Raw genomic sequence first — 19,695 nt, forward strand, 5'->3', positions numbered from 1 at the left:
TGTACACCCTACCATTCACCTAGACCTCCTCCTGAAACCTGCGTTTACACACTGTGATACACACATCACATGTATCGCATATTGACAGAAAAATTCTCAGAGAAGAAATGACACAACATAAGCATCCTTTCTTCTTAATCACACTTGTTTCAACAGAGTTCAGTGGTGAATTATTTCCGGTTTCCCTCTGACAACCGCTGATAACTGCTATTGTGAAACCTTTTAATGGATCCCTACCAGTCTAAAGCCAATGTGATATATTTTTGTTTTAAGGTAAAATCATCTAGTTCTAATTCAGCTAAGAAAACCTGCAGGCAGCACAGGCCCTAATCAATTTCAGTGCCTGTTAAACATATGTTCAAGTTCGGTCGTGGGATGTCTGTTTTGGAATAAGGATTATGTTTTTGGTCTTTTAAACATGTATTGAACTATTATCTTTTACATCGCTACATTCCTTCAAAGCTTGCCTTTTAATTATTTTGTTCTTGCCCGATAGCTTCTGTTTTAATTGAATTGTATTAGATGGGGAATAATATTTAGAAGAAAGCAGTAGGAGTTCCAGATAGGGCCAGCGTCTCTTTCCTCTTGGCTCCAGCAGACCACACATCAGGCGTTAAAGGTTATTCTCAATCACTGTCACTGTACTGCACCTTATCACCCTCCTTATAACTGCACTCAGATCAGAGCCCGTGGTGAACCTGTGGTACAAATCTGGGACTCAAGGAGTCAACATGACTCGTTCCTCTTCACTGTACATACCACAGGCAATCTACATACACAGTCACGCTCCTAGCAACCAGATCTGGTTTGATACAATGGCTAACTTCTCTCGAGGGGAACAAAACCTCTGCAGAGACCCACCCCCCCCCGCCCCCCTGCTTTCTTGGCTGACACTTTGGCAGGGATGCCAGTTTAAACAGCCCTTTCACATGGTGGAGGAGGAGCTGGAAGGGAGTGGCCCACCTACTGTATCATTTTTGTGTAAGGGTTTCCTGAGTGCACGAAATAAAGCACTTTTCATGCTCCATTTGAGCTTTCAGTAAACATAGTAATGACTCCCAGCAGTTAGTGTGGCCAATATTGGGAAGCTGCACAGTTACAGAATAAAATCTCCAACTGCCTAAGGCATGAGATCCTGCCCCAGATAGCAAAATATGGGTGAATCAACAACGAAATATTGTACCGATGTTGAATAAACATGAGATTTTCAATCATGACTGACACTAGTTGAAACAATGTTACACTAATTAACTACAAGAAACCTTTTCATGACATTTCCTATATGTATACATTTGCTCTCAACGTGCAAATAAAGTTCAAGAAAACTTTTGCTTTCATTGGGTAACTCTTTTTAATATTCATGAAACTGTACTAACTCATCAAATATATCAACTAGAAATATAATATCACAGCATCTCGTGCAAACTAAACAGTGAATGAAATACTAATCCAGTCATCTCATGTGATTTCACGCTTGTAAAAACATGATTTTCACTTCTCTGAGTCGCCAAAGGGTCAGCCGCAATGCTTTTTCTCTGTTGCAGTGCAGTCCTAAGAGGGCAAAATTTTTTCAAAAAGACAAATTAAAAAAATTAACAATTCGTTTAATGATCAGTGGAGAAGACATCAAAATTCTAAAATCTTAAAGAATGATTTCAGTAAACCCAGCAAACTCAGAAATGACCACAGAGCTAATATTGACACAGTAACTCTGGCAGACTGGTGCTTCTCCTGTGCCTAGTCATGCCCATGACATACCATTACTCACAGGTTGTGGAGGATCATAAGGTGTGGTGCTGGCCTCAGGTGGATGCCAGCGTCCCTGTGAATTAACATACAAAATACAATGACTTTGCATTGCAGACAAATACGGACATTTTAAGCAGCTCTCCACACATAAAATACTGTGACACATTTTTTACCTAAAATTTGTGTCACTTACCGTCATTAAGCTCCCAGTAGTCTCAAAGGTGTCAGCTTGGATTGAAGATCTGTTAGCATGAACTCCTGAAAGTTTCACTGTAACTGAAAAGACGCCTTTGAAATCTGTTTTTTTTTTTTTTAAGAATTCAATTTCTCTAAAGGAGCTGAAGTCAAACTACCCACATAAATCGTTTGCATTCTTTTGATAGACAATCATCCATTTGTGTCTCTTAGGTTAGCATGTAGGTATAACAGTGTAAAAACAGGCATATATATAAGTTTACCAGTTTGTGCAAAACCAGTAAAAGTGACATTTAATAATACAGCTAACTGCAGTAGGTTTGACCCAGCAAACATATCTGCTTCTCAGCATAAAAGAGGCTATATTAAACCTTACATTACTTGATACTTAAGCATGACAGTGAGACAACATCTGACATGCTAATAGCTAGCCTAATGCTAGCTGGCATCGTTTTCTTTTTCTTTGCAGCAAATGTGACCGCATTACAATAGTTCACTTAATAACCTTTACGTCCCGTAAAGACAGTACGATAATGTAATGCACTTTTCCAGATGTTTGCTACATAAACGTATAGCTAACTAGCTTCCTGCCAGATCACCGTCAAATATCGCAACTATTACAGTCAATGAACCAAGACAATAATGCAGCTATAAGTTGACCTGTAGTTATGTAAAATTAAAAGATTGATACGTACCTCTTTCTCCACAGGTTGGTGAGAGACGAAGAGAACGTTGTGCAGTTGGTACAGCCGAATATGGCATTTTAGTTCTAGAAAAAAACGCCTTTCAGATGTTTTCCTCATTACATATAAATGTTTTAGTTTTCTTTGTCATCTAAAACCAGACAGGTGCTTTATTTAAAATGAATGTGTCCCACACACCCCTAAAATGGTTGTCCCCAAGTCCTGATCTAATTTAAATACATGTCAAGAATCCCCAGACAGAAACATACGAGACCATGGGGGTCTCTTTGATCTACCTCCTTGTTGTACCAAAGAACCCCATTTAACACATCCAGTTAGAGATCATTTATTTACTCAGCAAACCTGTTATTGTCTGTGCTCAGGAGAAACTTAATTTCATGTCGAAAGTGAAATGAAATTGTTCATTGGTCACCTGAAACTAGGTGGACCATCAAAACACATACACACAGACAGACTACGGGCCAACCACAGCTGTAGCATACACTATTTTGCATTCAACTATCTGTCCATTGCAAACATGCAAAATTAAGACGTTACTTACTGTGAACAAGATGCTGCTGTGGTGAACTAGACTCATTAGCAGAAAAGACAGGGCTGCCCTCCCAAAGCAGGCTGTTGGGAGACCAAAACAATTTTTTGGACACAGAAGGGAAAGCCCGACAAGAATGTCTCCTCTCTCAGCTCCCCTTCGCGCACTTCAAACCGAGTCCAGTCTGTGCTGCGACTCCTCGCCAATTTACATGACAAAAACTGCTCTTTTTGGATCAGTGAGTTCATTCAGGGCTTATAATGGCGTCTCCCCCCTTTTCTTTTTTCTTTCCACCAATAAATCTGCCGGAGTTGATGTAAACCACAGCACAGAGGACAGGCGACACTTCGGTGTGAAAAGTGAAACACTTTCTGACTTTTTAGGACAGTGTTTCATATGAGGAGACCTGTGAAAACAGTCTGCATTTAACACAGGGACAGGACGCTAACTATTCATAGCTTCAATTAGCAAAAATGCCATAAAGGGTGACAAGGACAACGTAAAGTTTGTATTAAGTTGACCAACCTAGTTAGCATAAGGGTTAACAAAGCCACATACTTAATATCTTAATAATTTGCTCATATTTCTTACAAGTCTTGCGTAAACACCTACTGAGTCAAATCTGCGTGACGACAACGGGTGGATGGGGAGAGTGTCGAGGGGGGAGTCGCGACCTGTTCCGAACACCGTGTACGTTGGGTGTGTCTCGCGGGCTCACCTGCAAGATGCTCGCGCACGCGCACGAGCTCATTAACGGTGAATCACGCTCTATCAGACATTATGGGTGCCTTCTGTATCACATTTCTGTCGCTGCTAGTCCACTACAGCGTGAAGAGAAGGGGGGGGGGGTCATCTTAAGTTGTAAAAATTAGCTTAAAATGTTCAACACATAAAGCTAAGTCAAAGTATTAATCTAGTGTTTTGGGTTTACTACAGTTCTATAGTTGGATATAACTGAATATGTTTATATGGAAATGCTATGTAAGTGTTGAAAGTACCCAGAACTACATGCATGTTTCTACATCTTCACATGGTTGTGTCTGTTTAGGAACACTTTCATAACTCCCACCTCAATGCAGCCAGCCAGGCGTCAACAATAATATGGCGAGTACGTAAATCTGTTTTCTTTATAAATTACTTTTATGAGGGACTGCGCTTCTTCTTCTTTTTCCTGGTGTATTTGAATTCCAGGCCCTGCAGAAACACGTTGAGACGCATTTGTTAATCTACTGTACTAAATGCATGACTACTGTAATGGCTCAGTGGCCAGATGCGTGTGTGTGTGTGTGTGTGTGATTCAGCTGGATGCCACGAATGACTCAGGGCTACGCCACAATCTCTCTAACTCTGCGGGGTCCACTATCGCACCCAGATCTCACTACAGATTTGGGCCAGTTTTAATGCGACCTTCCTGTTCCTCTAAAATAGACAGAAGTTAAAAAGTAGTTTTTTTTTGAAATTCTAATCATTCACATTTAAATCAAATTTCAGTCACAGCTTTACTGCCAACCATCATCCATCTTTTATAGGACATTAATATCACTGGGAATACAGGATTAGGTTTAGATAAATACAGTTGGAACATAAGAGAGTCATCCTCGCATATTTTCAGTGTTTCGTTTTTAGACTGCACCCAAGTGTGAAAGGTTATGGCAGAAATATTTGCAGCCTGTAACAGTAAACAAGTGGTGAGGCCCATCAGTTTTTTAATAAGCCCGGGTGGTGCTTCAGAAGTACACTGACCTCTTAAGGCAAGCCTGAATAGAAGTCAGATGTGGAGGAGAGCACGAGTCAAAATTCCACCTGGAGCACACATGCATTCCCTGAGAGAAAGTGTGTGTATGTGTGTGTGTGTGTGTGTGTGTGTGTGTGTGTATGTGTGTGTGTGTGTGTGTGTTTGCGGGTGTCAGCAGCAGGGCCAAAGAAATTCTTCAGTCCAGATTCAGGCCAATGCCTGCAGTCAATAGAGCTTGTTCCTTTCATTTCCAGAGTAAAACACAGATGTAACGCTTTGTTAAAAGTGTAGAAAACAATGGAAGTCATTTTGTCTTCATATGGGCTGAATAGTAAACTGGATGCCAACCTGTTCCTGATTCCACGCATAAGCAGAAGCCTTCACTTTCAGCACGAAGTGTGGTGGTCACAAACAGTTTGTGGTAAATGACAAAAACAGACAACAGTCCTATTGAAAAGGCAACATCTGATCCATTTATTCACCTTATCGTCAACACATACTGTATGTACAAATGTAAAAAAAAAAAATGGGGGGGGGACAAAAAAATGCTGCACATGTCGAGCTATTACACGTAACTGCTACAAGAGGCATGAAAATACTGCACCAGAACTATGGATAGAAAAATAAACCATCTCTAGCAGGTCTGTTTAGGACCGTTATTCAATCATTGTCGTGCTCTTGTCCTCTTCAACTGTTTTAAACAAACTATTGCCAACATATATTTAAAAAAAAAAATGGATGACAGACGTGTTTCATCAGCGTGGGATCTGCATGCATCACTCAGATTTTCAGATGCTCTATCGTAATTTTCACCAAACTGCAAGTTTGGCTTTATGATGCAATAATGCGGATACAATCCCAGAGATAGAAGGCAGGTAAGTCTTTAGATTAGTCTGTGTGTACCAGAGGGCATGTTGTAGGTTGCTTCTAAAAATGTTACACCCGAGCGTCCATCGGTTCATTCGTCCTCTCTCTGCATCTTTTCACATATATAACGAGCGCGGGACGGCGCTTCTTCCAGCTCTTACAGACACACGTGCTTCTGTGCGCTCACTGCTTTGCCTTCTTCAGGATGGTGCCCACCGCGGAGATGACGGTGGTCTTGGTGCCGCTCGCGGTGGTCGTCACGGAGACGACAGCGGGCAGGGTCGCGGTGGTAGTGATGATGGTGGGCTGCGCCAGGGTCACGGGGATCGCAGAGTCCCACTTGCTTTTCCTCTTCTGGGCTTCTGCCGAGGGGAGGGAAACACAGGGGAGTGATGAGAAGCTCAGGATTTACATCCCCCAGCTGCACAGGCAGATGACCTGACGCTACGATGATGCATGTTGGCGAGAAACACTCGATGTAAACATAACTTTGTTTGGGTTGTTTACAAGAAAACTCCACAGAGCTCCTTTCATCTAAAGCCCTCTCCAGAAATGAAATCTGTAAAATTGCTGGCTTGGCCTATCTGCCAACGTAATGGCTTTTTGCCATTCAAACATAAGCCTCTGTTCCCTAAATGTTCCCTAAAGGCTCTATTTAAACATGAAAAGATTATTATGGATAGAGCTGCAATGCTCAAGTGGTATTTATAAATGTGACATTGGGAAAATAATGATATCAAATGATGGATTTTAAAACTTGTTTTGCAGTTGTATGACTGAAAAGCCTGTTTGACACCATGAGGTCCAACATGAACACATCATTTTCTGCAGAGCTTTCTGTACTTCTGCTTTTGTCCTTGCTTTTTTTCACTGGTTTGAAGCAGACGTGGCACAGTTGGATGATTGTGCTGCTGTGGCCTTAACGTTAATGTGACAACACTCAATCCAGACTTGTGCTGCGTTGGAAGGTCACTAGTTCCGACCTAACAACACTGCCGTTGCGGCTTTTTTTTTTTTAAACCAGCCATATAAAGTCACCATGACTGTTTCGTGGCATGGTGCCTTTCTGAAGGGAGCTCAAGCTGTGCGAGGTGCTGCACTGGTGGACGTTTACCTGTACCTGTGGCTGTGGTGGTGGTGGTGTTGCTGGTGGTGGGGGCTGCTGTGCTGGAGGGGTTGGTGCCCTTCTTGGTCCCCGTGACAAACTCAATCTGCGAAAACACACAGAATGTTACGACACTGATCCAATTCCTGGTGCCGCTTGGTGCGCAACAACCACAGTCTATACAGTGTTTGTCGAGTGAGGGGAAGAAAATGACTCGCTCCCTTTGTCTGGTTTCACTATAACACCAAAACCTTGCTGCTCTGCTGCAAGCCTGCATACATTTCACATTACGACTACATTTCACAGTAGAGAATAATAAGAGCAGCTACTGTGGGGGTGCGTGTTCATTCAAGTCCAGTTTAGGTGCAGCTGCTGCTGCTGATGATAGCAGCATGCATCACCTCGGAATGATTATTTCAGAGGTAAACAGCAAAATAGCTGGCTGAAAAAAGAAAAAAAAAAGACACACTCAGGTGTTTTTAAGCAAACGTCTGCTGAAGATGTTGGCATATACATGGAAACCTGGAGAGAGAAACACAAAACACACGAATGGGCACGGCGGAGCTGTAAAGCTGCACTGGGCTGGGCCTGAGCTGCAGTTACGGGAGCTCAGCTTGGCAATGCTGATTTCTGCGTGCATCTGACGGAGGACTTAAAAACAGAGCGTGAACTGCAGCTGGTGGAGACTTGCCCCTGACGCAGGCAGAGAGGAGAAGTGACGGCTGAATATTCCTCCTTTTCTGTCGTTGTTGTTGTTGAGGCTCACCTTGGTCCGCTCCTTCTTGGCTTTCTCCAGTTTGTCCATCTCCACTTTCTGGGCCTTGGCTGGAAGGATAAGACACGTACATGAGTCCTGATCACACAGAGATGTGAGAAAGAAGACGACGAAGAAAGTGAGCTTACCTAGGCCTTCATAGTAAGAGTCCTCTGACCAGCCATGAGGATCAAACATATCTTTTGGGTAGTTAGTTCCCAGCTCATCTATGCTGCAGAACTGAATGAGCTTCTCGTAAATGCTACAAGAAAACCAAAGAAAAGAAAAGACACACACATCTGTTGTTATATTTTGTTTCGTCGGCAGAGAATATGAATGAACGTGTTCACACCAGAGAGTATATCTGGTAGCACTCCATGTGTGTGTTTGTTGGTTTGGGTGCGTTCTACAGCTGCGCCGCATACCTTGGGTTTCTAAATTCTTTCTTTTTCTGGATGTGGCTGTTTGTGTCAAAGTCTCCGTGGAGCTTCCTCTCGTACAGCTTGTGGATCTTGTCCTGCGACAAACAACAAACAAATAAATAAACGAGGGACGTGAGCAAACAGCAGGCGCGCACACACACACACACACACACACACACACACACACACACACACACACACACACACACACACACACACACACACACACACACACACACACACACACACCGTCAAAGTCCTCAAGATAAACAAAAACCTACTGTACATACATGAATGGGGCTATTGTGTGCGAGAGTTTCTGATACATCTGGGAGATATTTGACAGCCAGGTTCAACTGAGCCACAGGGGAGCTGGCAGATGTAGCCGGGGCATCCGCAGTGACAAACGAGGGCTAACGTGGAACAAGATGGAAGAAGGGAACGCTGCTAAACATGAGAAGCTATCAAACGAGTGTTTTCTGATTGTCAGCTCCCTTAAACCACCACAAATGTCAACGTCGCACACACTTTGTTGACCCAACCATCCACCTGCACCTCCTTCCTATGGAGGTTTTTACTCTGCTGTTGTGATGAGTCATAACACGGACAAGTTTGGGGCTCACTGAAGGCCTGAGCTCGTGGGATTCTGGGAGTCAATGGGGTGTTCTGATCTCAGGAGGTCGGGGGAATGGTGGCAAAAGGCCTTTTGGAAACTGTTCATAAAGTGGATACATTCCGGCAAATGCCGAAACAATTCAACCGTAAGAAACAAATTCTAAGCACACATGTGCCTCTGCTCCCCCGCGGCCTCAGGGCAGGGATATCCAGACCGTTCTGGTGAAGGTGAATCATTAGTTGTTCCTCTGATAGGTGGGGGTGTGGGGGTGTGGGAGTGTCAGCCCAGGGGGGATATTGCTGAGCTGTTCAGCCACTAAGTCAGCCGTGTGTCCTGACCTGCCTCGGCTCCTCGCGGAACACACATTATTGCGGCGCTGAATGAGCACCAGCGAGGCAGAAAGAGAGCCGGTGGTGCTAAATTGATAGAAGATGACACTGTGCGCTGGTTTAATTAGAGGGGTTAAAGTCTCAGGATTTACGCAGCCACCAGAATTTATCTCCAACCCCAGAGGGAATGGGTGAAACCTCTGAATGATTCACTTGGCGTGGAGAACAGGTTATTTTGACTGTATCGAAACCGAGATGACTAGTCTCTGGATGAGGCAGCCCTTAGCCCTGAACGCTCCGAACTCGAACTCTTGATCTTGAACTCCCAACTCTAAAACGTTGTACATATGCCAAAGGGGGCGAGTGCAGACTGTGTGTCTGCTTATGAAACCAACATCTTCCTCTAGGAGCCAGTGACAAGTCCTCATCTTTTTAGTGGGATACATTTACTACCTGGAAAGTGTTTATCCAGCACATAAAACAAGCCCACAGACGTGCTAAAACACACAACACACAGGGCACCAGGACTATAGAGCTCTCAGAAAACCCACAAGCCCAGCTATACCCACACACCCTCGCCTCTGGTCTTATTAGCACACATAACCGCGGCCTCGGCGCTGATATAAAAAAACTGCCTGCAGGAGACGAGAGCAGCAGTACATTGTGTTGAAATAGTGTGCTACAAGAAAATCTTTCCAGTGAAAGCTATGTGGTTAAATGATCATGTAACAGTGGAGGCGTGTCTACCTGTAGTTGGCTCGAGCAGCGTCCGGGGGGTGCGGGGGGGATCCTGATCTCGTCGGGTGACATGTTCCTCACCTTCTCTGAGAATAGAGCTGAGCGAGAAGACAGAAACATAAAGGTGAGCCCCTCTGTATGTTTCCACATCAGCTGCTTGCCCTCTCTGCCCTGCCTCGCGTGCCTTTACACCCTGAATAAGGATCAATTAAGAACCAAATCTGGTTTTCGGTGTTCTGAATTAACGGATGACAAATGAGGAGGAAGGTGGGATATGGATATGCACTGGAGAACAAACATTTAGCAAACATTGCTGGCGAATTGTAGTCCTATATGTCTGCCAGTGGTTTTACAGGGTAGCGTGGTATGAGGAGTGCACGTCCCGGGCAGGGAGTGGCTGTTGTTGGGGCTTGCTGGGAGAAGGGAGGCTCCTCTCCCCTCCCTTTGGACGCATCCCTTGTTTTGCTCTCCATGCTCGACTCGCCTCCCTCCGCTTTCTCTGACTGCGGGCCAGGCATTCTTCAGTGTCACTCTATATCCAAATCAGACAGACAGCCTTTACACAGTCATTCGGCACTATCAATCACGCTCTGAATAAGTGCTGCAAGCTGTGTGCGCGTGTGTGCAGCGCACGCAGGGGCTGGGCCCTGCACGACATTCTGTGCAGATCGCCCGGCAAGTAAAAACTTGACAGGACACGCGGGGAGGGGGGGGGGAGTGTTTTCTGAAGTGCTAGTCTTTTAGCTTAGCCCTGCGGAAACACTTCATGTTGCAAAACATAAGAAGGAAAATTCCACAGTCACGTACTCTCACACTGTTGAGGTGGTGTCTCCAGGAGATTTCATTCTCATCCACAATGTCTTATGAGCCCCTAACTTAGCCTGGCTATCATAATACATCAATATAGCTGGTACAGCCTGCCTGCCCCAATAACCTATCAATAATTGAGTTGGGTATGATGTTTTGGTTTTCTGTGCTAAGACACCCATACCCATTGACAATGTCTACGAACTGCATGTGCTCTTTTGCTGCGGTTGACTGACACTGATCCCATCGTTTACATTCCGAACGTGTTGACGCTGGCGGACATTGTTTGGGCCAACACTTGACCTGACCAGGATCAGGTTCAGCAGCTGCACTGCCTGCCGTCCCTCTATGCTGGCTACAACACATCTGTTGACACAAACATTGCTGGTCCACGGTGAAGCAATCCCTGCCGGTGGGATGGTGCCAGAGCTGCACTTTTTTGAAGTGTTTGTGTGCAGACAGGACGCCGTCGTATACCGACACACTCTTTCCAGCTGTCCCTCCCTTCGGTATCTTTGCCGTCTTCCTTGGTATGCCGACTTGCCACCCTGATCTCCCTTCTGTCTGGAAAGTTCCGAACGGCAGCAGTACCTCCCCCCACCCTCCATTTGCTTCATCGCTGATATGACTATGGTTTTACCTCACCCCCAACCGCAACAAAGGAGGGGCAGGGCGTCGCCCTTGTTAGCCAGACACATGAGGAACTCTGCACATCTGTACATATTTTATATTTTCCGTGTATACATTTATTTTGTTCCCCATATTTTTTATATCTGTATTTATTAAATGTATATTGTTTTTGTTTTTTTTAAATACTTCTGGTTTTTATTGACACAGTGCTTGTCTGCTGTGAGTTGCTGCACCTTTCTGTCTTTGCTGCTGTGACTTGTAAATTTCCCCGCTGTGGGACACACACATTTGTTGACAGAACGAAGTGAGCAGGTATACAGACAAAGATAAAAGCTTCTACTCCTATATACCCATATTTTAAAAACACAACAAAAATACTGTAGCCTCCAACAATAAAAAAAAAAAAAAAACCTGACAGGGCAAGTCAGATGAGTCACAGGCATCAGGTGGTAGCTCGGTATTTCATTTAACTCACAGACACACACATGCACACACTGTCACAGACCACTACACATTGTAGCTGCAACAGGGGTTCAGCATCGTGGAAGCCTGCTAATCCACTCTAGACAACAGGAGATTTGGTTCATAGCTTTGTAGCCTTGCTGGACTAATGTAAACGCCAAAATAAACTCTGTAGCCTCCAGAGTAGCAGAGGAAGTGTGAACAAGTCACGCCCTGTGCACTAAATATCCATGTTTATAAGTGCGAGAGGAATATCCTAGTAGTACCGTCTGTCAGGAAGGACATGGAGAGTAGCAAACAGACAGAGAAAAGATTATATTCTGCATCAAAATGACCATCTGTGCTCCCGAAAAACAGACAGAAAGTCACAATCGGTGCCCTGAGGGTCTTTTTGGACGGACAGACAATGTCTGTCCCTTCAGCGAGCAGACAAAGAGCTGTCTTCAGCCTGCTGACAGGGGGCCTTTTGCCAGACCCACTGTGACATTTACTGACAGACAAGACGGAGGAGCCAAGCGCCGCTGCAGTAATGTCAAGTGTCCAGGCCTGGGCTGTGAGTCACACTCTGCCACCGCGCTGCACTGGCGGCTGCAGCCATGCAGCCATGGCAGCCGTTTCTTTTAAAGCTGAAAAATTGCTATAGTGCATTTCCCCTTCCCTTTGCGACTCCTTTTCAAGGCTGCAACAAACCAGTGGAAGATTGTGGAAGTGGTGACGACAGAAGGGAGCAAATTGTGTGGGCAGAAGCCGCCAAGTTCCCTCTGCTGCTACCGTGGAGCGTGTTGGAGGGGGTCCAAAGGGAGGCTTCTCAGTGTAGTACACTTTTAGAACACAATGGCAGTATGAAAGGACGCAAAAAAAAAAGAGAAAAAAAGTGAGAATTTCACTTTCAATTCAATTTAAGAACTAATCCGCTTTATAAATTACCTCCTACTTGGAGTCATGGAAACATTCCTTTCAAAATAAAATCATATCACATTATTTGAATTATTATAATCACTTCTACGCCCTCATTGCAACACATTGTTAAATGTATCGTTTTCTGCTGTTATTTGCTGAGGAGGAGTGCTGCATTGCATCATCAGTGCCATCATCTGCATCCAGCTATGATACCCGTATAAACAAAGAGCAAAGAGAGGGAATCGCTGGAGCCAGAGGTTTATAGTCAGTAGTAAACAGACGCGGTGTGAGAAACGCCGCTCCCTGTGCCACTCACATCCTGTATGGCCTGACGCTCGCTTACACACCTCTATGGGTCGGCCATTACTCACTAACCGCCACCAGGGGTGGACCTTCATGACCCATCCGTCAACAGGTGGACAAAGAGGCTTTTATAACTCACCTGGGTCTAGTTAGTGATTCATACATTTGCTGCAGCAACACCCAACTGACGCGGTGACAAGTAAAAGTCCGATTCTTACACAGCATCCTGCCATGCATTTGTTTTTATTCTACATGCACATCCAGAAGCGGCTGTTATTCTATGTGGTTCTTATACTTTCTGACTTTCCTACCCTGTCTATGGCACTCACCCCCAACTACTAAAGACAGGTCACAAATATATAGTTTCATAAACAAGAGTAAATAGTGCATTTCTTTGGGGCCATTAAGACTATTTAAGACCTTTTTAATACCCCATAGAATGTAATTTAATACCCACGTTCATACTGGCTCAAATATGAAAGTATGATGGAAAATCAGTAGGGACAACATGGCCTAGAATTATTTGTTATCATGTCATGTTTTTTCAGTACTTTCCTGCAGCACATAATCATAATTCCTGTATGTGCATATGTGTACTCACCAACTAGCTCATTGGGGTCCTTTCTTTCTACTTCTGTGATCTGTAAAATCAAAACAAAATTAGAAGAAGAAGAGGGAAGAGAGGGGAAGAAGAAAAAAACAGAGAGATACATGGGATATTTAGGTCTCCTTTGGACAGGAGAGGCTAATCATCAACCCTTGGTGGAGGGAAATATGAACAGCACCAGTGGTAGACATTATTAAACCATGATCCCCACTCAGATATAGCTCATTACAGTGGATTACAAGAGGGTTGGTGGGGTGAACTCAAAAGCTGGAAACTAAAGCTCATTCCATTTGTACGTGAAACCTACAAATCACAGGCTGCACAGAAGAGAAGCCGTCAGGAGAATAGTTTCTCAGAAGTAATAGAAACCAGAATAGTAAATTCAGGCAGCTTCCAGTGAATGCCTGAGCTCGGGAGGAGGAGGAGGAGGATGAGGAGGAGGCGGAGGAGTCCCGTGCAGCCTCTAAAATATGCCGCCTGTTGTGCCAGCACTGTGGGCATAACACAGGTTCAGCACAAAGGAACAGTACTGTTATTCACGGGCATCACGACGTCACCTAGCAACTGCGCGGGCACATCAAAGGACTGTCCTGAAGTTGGCCAAATCATAAGGAGGAGGAGGGAGGGAGGGAGGTGGGTGGAGGCAAAGACATGGAGGCACAGCAGAGCCTGCTGGCAGAAATCCAAAAACCAAAAAACATGAATAAATGGCACCTGCTGTTTGAGACACAACCAATAAAAGGAGTCTTCGGGTCACTGATCCACAGCTGAAGCTTCTTTCCCATTTGGCCGACCTTTGCAAGCGCTACGAAACTGCAGCACTGGTTCGGGCATGATTCAGTGTCTTTGAGGTTTTTTTCCCCCAATAAAATAATTTAAAATGCCTAGTTCAAAGTCCAAGCTGCCTTTACCTTAACATGTAACAAATGTGTGGAAACAAAAAGATAACTGTTCTTCTGAATGCCTAATATTTGTCATCAAAATGTCTTTTTTTTTTTTTTTGGGGAGCACTTCTAATCACGGGAATGATCTATTTCTTCGCTTCCCATTTCAGGCTCATGCATACACTGTACACGTCATCCAGCCATCCTGTCCTGTCAACAGCAGAGCCACGTGGACCTGCAACTGCATCCAACCACTGCACTGAAAGGCACAACTGGTCTTATTCCCTGTGCGTTTTTTTTTTTTTTATATACATATACATACATAGATGTCAACTATAATCGAAAAGACAAACACTTAACAAAAGGCCTGCTGGCTTGAGCCCTGCGATCACGCCACTGTCTCCAATCCAGCAACATAAACGTTTGAATTTAAGCCAATCATAATCTTACAACACCCCATAAATATTATACGTGCAAACCGAGGCTCTTTCCCAATGTGACCTGGCACAGGGCCGGAGCAATATCTCAAAGCTTTCCTGAGTATTCAATCACTCCACAGGGCCCAACTATTGTGTGGTGACCCTCTTATCTACGGTTAGCCAGCACTGTATCAAAACACCACCGAGCAGCTGCCATTCACAGGCAGCAGATAAGATAACTGCAAGGGATCATAAGAAAGTGGGAGGCTGGAGTGAGAGCTAATATAAACGCTCTCTCTCATTGTGGCAACTAGTAAGTCTGAATCTGAACATCGTTCCTCTGCTGCTGCAGGATACAATACGAGTGACACGCATCAGCCAACCCAACGCCTGAGGGCTGAATAAAAACCTCGCAAACATAATAATCATCTTGCAGTGAAAAACCTTGCTGTCCATGACTTCACTGGAAATACGGTCCAGAAGGAAATAGCACTCCACCTGTCCATGCACGCATTATTGGGAAATCATCACACACGGTTTCACAGTTAACCATATCACCAGATCCTTACATTGCCAATGATGTTATCTCTGCTTCATGACACGGCATATTGGAGAAACAAAACTCTCACACAACAGCGGCTTATCAGATTTTGATCAATCAAAGACAGGCTGCAAAACAAAGCCTCAGACAGAGCAGACATCCTCCGATTTTGTATTGTTTCTGCTTGTTAGGTTTGTGACTCACTCTCACCTCATTGACCTGTACCAAACAGCGCAGCAGGAAGCTGGCATGCTGTCCAGCTCACATAGCTGTTACACACACACACACACACACACACACACACACACACACACACACACACACACACACACACACACACACACACACACACACACACACACACACACACACACACACACACAGGGTGGGGTTAATATGGTGTGCAGGTTCCTGCAGTGTGCTCAGAAAAACAGCTCTTCAGTACAAATCACTGACCTGGTCTCACCTACATAAAGTGCCTCATCTGTCATACATAAACCCACAGCACCATCTAGTGGACATGCTCCTCCGTAGCGCGTGGTTTTAAAAAGTTAGTCACAAAACACCTGAGAAATGAATCATCCCATCCCATCCCATCCCATCCCATACCAGGTGGGCGTCCAAATACCTCAACATCATCCACGTCCCTCCCCTCGTCAGACTCGTCCATTTCCTATAAAAAAAGAAGAAAAAAAAGAAGGTTAACACCGTAAGGATCAAAAGGAGATTAGGCCAGAGGGTGGTGGGGGGGTGGGGATGACAACCACCACCCGGCAATGGACTATAAAAAACTGTTGGACCCTTTTTTAGTTCTAGTACTACAATGTCTTTGTTAAAGGAACATTACAAAAAATGTGTCTGACGCCTTAAAGCCTTTTCACAATAGGCTATTGCTCAAAGGTAAGTTAATCGCAAACTGAAAGTAAGGGGTTTGAAAGAAGTGGGTATTTAGGAGACTTGAGGGCTTAATAACAAGACGCTAGTGAGTTGCACTATGGGAAATGTAGGATTCAGAGTTTTTTTAGGAGCTTGCCCCATACTAGGGACTCAAAGGTCAGGATATCTCAGCCTCTGCTGCTTTGATGTACCCAACTTTATGAAGTGAAATACTAAAACACTGGAGTATGCCTTTAATTCAAAGCTTCTGAACACGTCACTATTGTCCGACACTGTAACAAGGTTGTTTTTACAGTATTCCAAAGCGCTCCGTGCATCATGGTGAAAGTTGACAGCCTACACTAAGCAACCGGACACATTCAAACCCACTACACTGTAATGTAAAACAATAAAACAGTGCTGTAATAAGTACTCCCTTTGTGTCAAATGTTGTTGACACAGTGTAAGAGTTGCATTGATGAGGGGGTAATCTACTGTAATATTAGATTCATTATATTGTGTAAAAGACATGGCCAAAATATGAAAACAAAATTTGAGAGTGATAGGAGGCTACAACGCTGTGTATCAAAAGAGCTGATGGTCAGTTTTGGATCATCTAATCGAAAAAAACAAAAAACAAATTTGAACTCTAGCCAGGTGACCCTTTTGTTTACATTTTGATCACGGCCTGTGTCTTTAACACCTGAAGTAGTGGTTTCACTATTGCTAACTATTGCTGATGACTCAGCAATAGTTGGATGTATCAGTAAGGGTGATGAGGAGGAGTACAGGGCTGCTGTGGACAACTTTGTCACATGGTGCGAGCAGAACCACCTGCAGCTCAACGTGACAAAGACAAAGGAACTGACTGTTGATCTGAGGAGGACCAAGGCGCCAATGACCCCTGTTTCCATCCAGGGGGTCAGTGTGGACATTGTAGAGGATTACATGTACCTGGGAATTCACATAGACAATAAACTGGACTGGGTAAAGAACACTAATGCCCTCTACAGGAAGGGCCAGAGGTCCTTCAACATCTGCCGGACTATGCTGAGGATTTTTTATGAGTCTGTGGTGGCCAGTGCCATCCTCTATGCTGTTGCATGCTGGGGCAGCCGGCTGAGGGTGGCAGACTCCAACAGACTAAACAAACTGATCCGCAAGGCCAGTGACGTTGTGGGGCTGGAGCTGGACTCTCTGACGGTGGTGTCAGAGAAGAGGACACTATCTAAGCTGCGGGGCATCTTGGACAATGTTCTGTCATGTCCTCTCCATGACGTACTGGTCGGACACAAGAGCACCTTCAGTGGGAGACTCATTCCTCCCAAATGTACAACAGAGCGACACAGGAAATCATTCCTGCCTGTGGCCATCAAACTGTTCAACTCCTCCCTCTGAGTGTCAGACACTCAGGAAGAGACTGGAAACCTGGACCTACTTCACCTGTTCATATACTACTACTCACTATTTATTCTTAAATGTTTCAGTGCAATACATATATAGTCATACACAACAGTGCAATACATATATATATATATACACACACATACATATACATTGTTATTGTATATATTTTTTACTTTATTTTTCACTTAAATACTGTAAATGTGTATATTTTTATTTTCTATTTCTTATTTTTATATTTTGTACATACCTTTAGTTCTAAATTATGCTGCTTTACTCTTGAATGGGAGCACCAATACTGTACAATTTCCCCCCGGGGATCAATAAAGTATTTCTGATTCTGATTCTCTTCAGTCCGAGGCTGAACAACACATAAGAAGTGTGATCAAGATTTTTGACTTCTACGCTCAGCTGAACTCTGATGTGTTTTATTTGTGTTGAGAGTGCCAACGCTGATGCATCAAAATGAACGGCCCCTTCTCTTACTTGAGACTTTCGGTGCTGTAGAAGCTAAATACAGTAATAAATGTAATAATAGATCAAAATCTCAATGGTGAAAAAAAAAAATCCTGATTAGCATTTTATACATAATAGTACCACGCTGGATAAGTGCAATAGTGGACTATTACTATTAAGACTATCTTGGCCAAAATATCCAATCGGACAGCGGATTTTTCAAAAGATATTGCAGTGCTGGTACTAATAGTGTTTAATGTCAAAGGACGCTAGGTGACAAGATGTACTGGTGTTATTTTGGTGATTACACACTCTTCGCAAAAACATCTGATCTCAAATAAAATGCAGCTTCTGCCACAACCAAACAAGCACTGGTGCAATCCTCTCAGCCTCCTAATCCCCAAATGTCAGTGGAATCCAACTGAATGGTCAGTAGAAATAAAACCTAGGGAACGCCATGTTTCTCGCAGCAAGGAACAAGCGCTTCCAAAAAATAAATAAATAAAAATGCAGAGCTCAAATACTGACCGAGTTGCTCTCTCTGCTGTCTTCATCTCCCGACCCTTTGTCATCGGCATCCTCGACTCGGTTCAGGTCATCGTCACCATAGCTGTACACCAGGCCTCCTCCACACCCCCCTGGAGACAGACAGGAAGAGAGACGGAGAGGTCAGACAACTACAAGAGGCGAACAGCGTCACAAGCAGCTGGGCACTGCAATAAGAGGGAATGCAAGTCTTGGTTCAGCTTCAGCTTTAATACATGCCCGTTCCACTGGCAGTGTATCCGGGATACAGGAAGACACCTGACAGCCATACTCCATTCAAAAATCTGGCAATATAAATTTACTACACACAAATACTACCGAAGCACTCAAGATTTAAAAATAAAAGCTAACATTACATTAACACATGGGATCGGAAGTGAAGAAGAAGAAGAAGAAGAAGAAGAAGAAGAAGAAGAAGAAGAAGAAGAAGTGAAACCAGCAAAACAAAAGACCTCTGTCGTTGAGATCTTCGCGTTTCTATATCCATTATGTGCCAGGGCACGCCAACGAGACCACAACAAAACCAGCAAGACCCCGCTGAAATAACTTCATATGTTTAAACTTTGTACATTCGTGGTTTTTACAAACAAGGTTTTAGGGTACGTACGTGGTCTTATCTGTCAACTAGCTACGTTAGCTACAGGCTAAAGTTAGCTACCACATGAAAACCCGGGGTAAGAGTCGCGCAGCAATAGACAGCGTTTTTTAGCCGCCATACTTCGAATCAACAAAATGATTAAATGTGTTATCACATACCCGCATCTTCTAATTCAGGTTCAGAGTCGGGCTCCGAGTCGTCCCCATAGTCTGCCAAAGAGGACAGCAGAGAACTCTTTTTACCGCTCGCCATTGCTGTGTGCGTCGCGTAAACGGCCGTCGCAGAGCAACAACGTCAGTGAAATTGTAACGCGCAAGCACCAGTGTGGCGCCGGGAGATGTAGTTCTTATGTTTATTTTGGCGACGGTGAAATCCCCCAGCCTGTGGCTTAACAAAGGGAGGTGTCGAATTTAAACACGTCATTATTTTTAGAGTGAACACAATAAGAACAATAAATAACCACCATTTAACTATCTATATTTTCCATTTTGGAGCACATGCTGTCACTGTTCAGCCAAA

General features: G+C 44.1%; 1 protein-coding gene across 4 annotated transcripts; it reads right to left on the reverse strand.

The window, feature by feature from the left end:
• Window positions 1-5,360: 5,360 nt before the first annotated feature.
• Window positions 5,361-19,452, reverse strand: sap30bp (SAP30 binding protein). 4 transcript variants are annotated; one of them, XM_070927112.1, is made up of 10 exons: window positions 19,335-19,452; window positions 18,561-18,670; window positions 15,925-15,969; window positions 13,447-13,486; window positions 9,753-9,841; window positions 8,064-8,155; window positions 7,788-7,900; window positions 7,651-7,709; window positions 6,900-6,990; window positions 5,361-6,141 (listed from the first exon to the last, which is right to left on the reverse strand). In XM_070927112.1, exons 1-10 carry the CDS (start codon window positions 19,426-19,428, stop codon window positions 5,963-5,965), a joined length of 912 nt encoding a protein of 303 aa, XP_070783213.1. In that variant the 5' UTR covers window positions 19,429-19,452; the 3' UTR covers window positions 5,361-5,962. The 4 variants fall into 4 exon arrangements, with proteins under 4 accessions (XP_070783213.1, XP_070783212.1, XP_070783215.1 ...); XM_070927111.1 differs by having other exon boundaries at window positions 6,894-6,990; XM_070927114.1 differs by having other exon boundaries at window positions 18,561-18,658; window positions 19,335-19,428.
• Window positions 19,453-19,695: the final 243 nt, after the last annotated feature.

Source organism: Enoplosus armatus, chromosome 20 (genome assembly GCF_043641665.1).
Source record: "Enoplosus armatus isolate fEnoArm2 chromosome 20, fEnoArm2.hap1, whole genome shotgun sequence".
Taxonomy (NCBI): Eukaryota; Metazoa; Chordata; class Actinopteri; order Centrarchiformes; family Enoplosidae; genus Enoplosus; species Enoplosus armatus.